Source organism: Spizellomyces punctatus, assembly GCF_000182565.1.
Source record: "Spizellomyces punctatus DAOM BR117 chromosome Unknown supercont1.8, whole genome shotgun sequence".
Lineage (NCBI taxonomy): Eukaryota > Fungi > Chytridiomycota > Chytridiomycetes > Spizellomycetales > Spizellomycetaceae > Spizellomyces > Spizellomyces punctatus.
This window is the reverse complement of record NW_015971544.1, coordinates 854022-856747: the sequence shown is the minus strand read 5'-3', so window position 1 is coordinate 856747 and position 2726 is coordinate 854022. Positions and strand designations below refer to the sequence as shown.

The 2726-nt window shown below is 47.2% G+C and overlaps 2 protein-coding genes across 2 annotated transcripts in view; both read left to right on the top strand.

The window, feature by feature from the left end:
- The window catches only part of SPPG_05157 (uncharacterized protein), a 2433-nt gene extending 1205 nt beyond the window's left edge, over positions 1-1228 (top strand). Inside the window, exons 4-5 of the mRNA XM_016753382.1 lie at positions 206-542; positions 605-1228. Of these exons, the coding sequence (XP_016607819.1) occupies positions 206-542; positions 605-990 (723 nt within the window). The 3' untranslated portion in view covers positions 991-1228. The remainder of the gene's footprint in view (positions 1-205; positions 543-604) is intronic.
- A 321-nt stretch (positions 1229-1549) lies between these two features.
- Positions 1550-2567, top strand: SPPG_05156 (uncharacterized protein). The gene has a single exon (XM_016753381.1). It carries the CDS (start codon positions 1621-1623, stop codon positions 2428-2430), a length of 810 nt encoding a protein of 269 aa, XP_016607818.1. The 5' UTR covers positions 1550-1620; the 3' UTR covers positions 2431-2567.
- Positions 2568-2726: the final 159 nt, after the last annotated feature.

Below are 2726 nucleotides of genomic sequence, written 5' to 3'. Positions count from 1 at the left end.
CAAAACAAAATCTTGAAGACGGGCATGCAAACCAACTGGGATGGAATCTTGCCTGACATTCTCGATGACTGGCAGGGCGGCCCCATCCTGACTGGTATCGTTGGTGGAAAGAAGGAACTTCACAACGTGGTACGTGTGCCTTGCCAATCCATTAAAGCATTGAGCACCCTTTGCTAATTATTCTTTTACAAAACCGTCAAATTAGCCTTTCTCTCTCACCGAAGAGTTCACAGCCGTCTACCGCTTCCACTCTCTCCTCCCCGACAACATTGATGTTCTTGACCGCAAGACCGGCAAATCCACCGGTCGTGTTTACCACCTCCCCACCATTACGTTTGCCGGCAGCCGCAAATTCATGACCGAGAACGACCTTGCCGATCTGGTTTACACTTTTGGAACTGGCCATCCCGGAGCATTGACTTTGAACAATTATCCTGCTTGGCTCATGAACTTGACAAAGCCCGGCGAACCCTATACCATTGACTTGGCAACTACCGACATCTACCGTGACCGTGAGAGGGGTATCCCGCGCTACTTTGAATGTAAGATATATATTATACCAGACTGTGAATCGTGTCACTGAACCCATATTGTTTCTTTATAGTCCGTCGTGCCTTCGGGCTTCCAGAGTTCAAAACCTTTGCGGATGTGAACCCCAAAAAGGAAGTCCAAGACCTTCTTGCCTCTATTTACCGCTCGCCAGAGGACATTGACCTTCTTGTCGGTACTCTCGCTGAGGAGCCTCGTCCGGATGGATACGGTTTTAGTGACACGGCATTCCATCTCTTTATTCTCATGGCCTCCCGCCGTCTGGCTACGGACCGGTTCCTTACTGACGACTACAAGCCTGAGATTTACGGTAAAGAAGGTCTTGACTGGATTGAGAAGCAGGGCAACTTCAAGAGCCTCATTACGAGGCACTTCCCCGATTTGAAGCCTGCTATGGACACCGTTGACAATCCGTTCAAGCCATGGAAGGTGAAGGCTTGATTAGTTAGGGTCTCCAATGCAGCTGGAGCTGGATTGAAGTAAGGAAATTGTTTTAGACATATTAAAGTTAGATTACGTAGTGTCATCTATGTGTCTGGAGGTGATTCTGTCTATGAATACCGTAGCCTTGGAGAATTGTTGCTGAATCATAAGCCCACCTTCAAGTTATGCAAGAAATGGAGGTTATAGTAAATTCATGTGTCACTAGTATATCAATTGTTACCACAATGTTCGCAAACTTTGGAAACTTGTGTCCTGGTCTTTATACTTGGTCCTGCACTTCCCGAATCACGGCAGGTACCTTACAAAATGCATATTGCTCACCAACGTCCAAGTAAAGTTTATATCTTCTTAGTTAACATTGCGCTCACACAAGCGTAGCATCGACATGAGGAAGATTTCGTTAATCACAACTTATGTTGGTAATGCTAGGAAACATGGAACCTTTGGCGACGTTGGGACAGTCGAGTGACACCTCGTGATAGTTCGAACGTCCGGACAAATCCAAAGTGTGATTGGCGCAGCAGCTCCGAATGGCCGAAAGTTTAACCGACCGCAATGACAACGCTGGCTGGCATGCCAGGTTCCTGGAGATGGTCACATCATTGTCACTGAGTTTTTGCAGAGACAATGAGCTTGCAAGAGTCTGCGTCCACCTACAAGCACCTGCAGCTCGTTTTTGAGGAGAACGGCGCCCTGCTATGGCTCTTCCTCAACCGTCCATCCGCGCATAACGCGATCAACAGGGAAATTCGAGATGAATTACACAGTGTCATTGACAAGCTCATGGTCGACAAGTCGGTCCGAGCGGTCATTCTCACAGGGCAAGGCAAGAATTTCTCGGTTGGACTGGACTTGCGTGCACTTTTGGCGGAACCAGAATACTTTCGTGATATAGAGAGTCAAGAGTTATTCTCTTCGTTCACTTGGAAGATGAGGCAAATTCCCCAACCCATCATAGCGGCCTTGCAGGGGAATGTCATGGGATTTGGATTTGCAATGGCTCTTGCCTCAGATTTGCGAATCTGTACGCCAAATACAAAGATGGCGAGTGCGGCAATTAAACTTGGGCTGACGAGTTGTGATATGGGCATTTCGTGGTTCTTGCCGAGATTGGTGGGCGCGGGCATTTCCTCTGAACTCCTCTTAACGGGTGGAATCATTGATGCTGAGCGTGCGCTGCGTTATGGATTAGTGAATGACGTTGTAGATAGTGCGAAATTGCATGAGAGAGCTCGCGGTTTTGCGAAACAAATGCTGGAGGCCAGTCCCAAAGGGCTAAGACTGACCAAGCAGCAATTGAACGCTTCCTTGGAATCGCATTTGAGGAGCGTTTTGACTTCGGAGGACTCAATTCAGATTCATCTCGGCAATGATAAGGAATCCCAGGCCTTTGGCGATAAACACATTCAAAAGATCACTCGTGGTGCCAAGTTGTAAAGTAGGACTTTTGCGGCACTGGGTCGAGGGGCTTGGTGGTGTATTATTACCATTAGCTCTGTGTATGTATACAGATCAGAATAAAAAGAAATGTTCTTGTCGCGCAACATGTTCAATTTCTGCAAATATGTATCACTAGTTGGCTAAAATGGTCTTGTACAATTGCGCAAACTCCACTAACTCTTAACTGTCAATAGCTAGGATCATAAGATGGCCGACTGTAATAGGGCAAAGATGACATAGCACCGGGGATATCATTGAAAAAGTGACGGGGGCGCGTGTAAGATGATCTGCGG

What these genes read in the sequence shown, in the direction of transcription:
- SPPG_05156 (XM_016753381.1), top strand. Translation starts at nt 1,621, where the DNA reads ATGAGCTTGCAAGAGTCTGCGTCCACCTACAAGCACCTGCAGCTCGTT.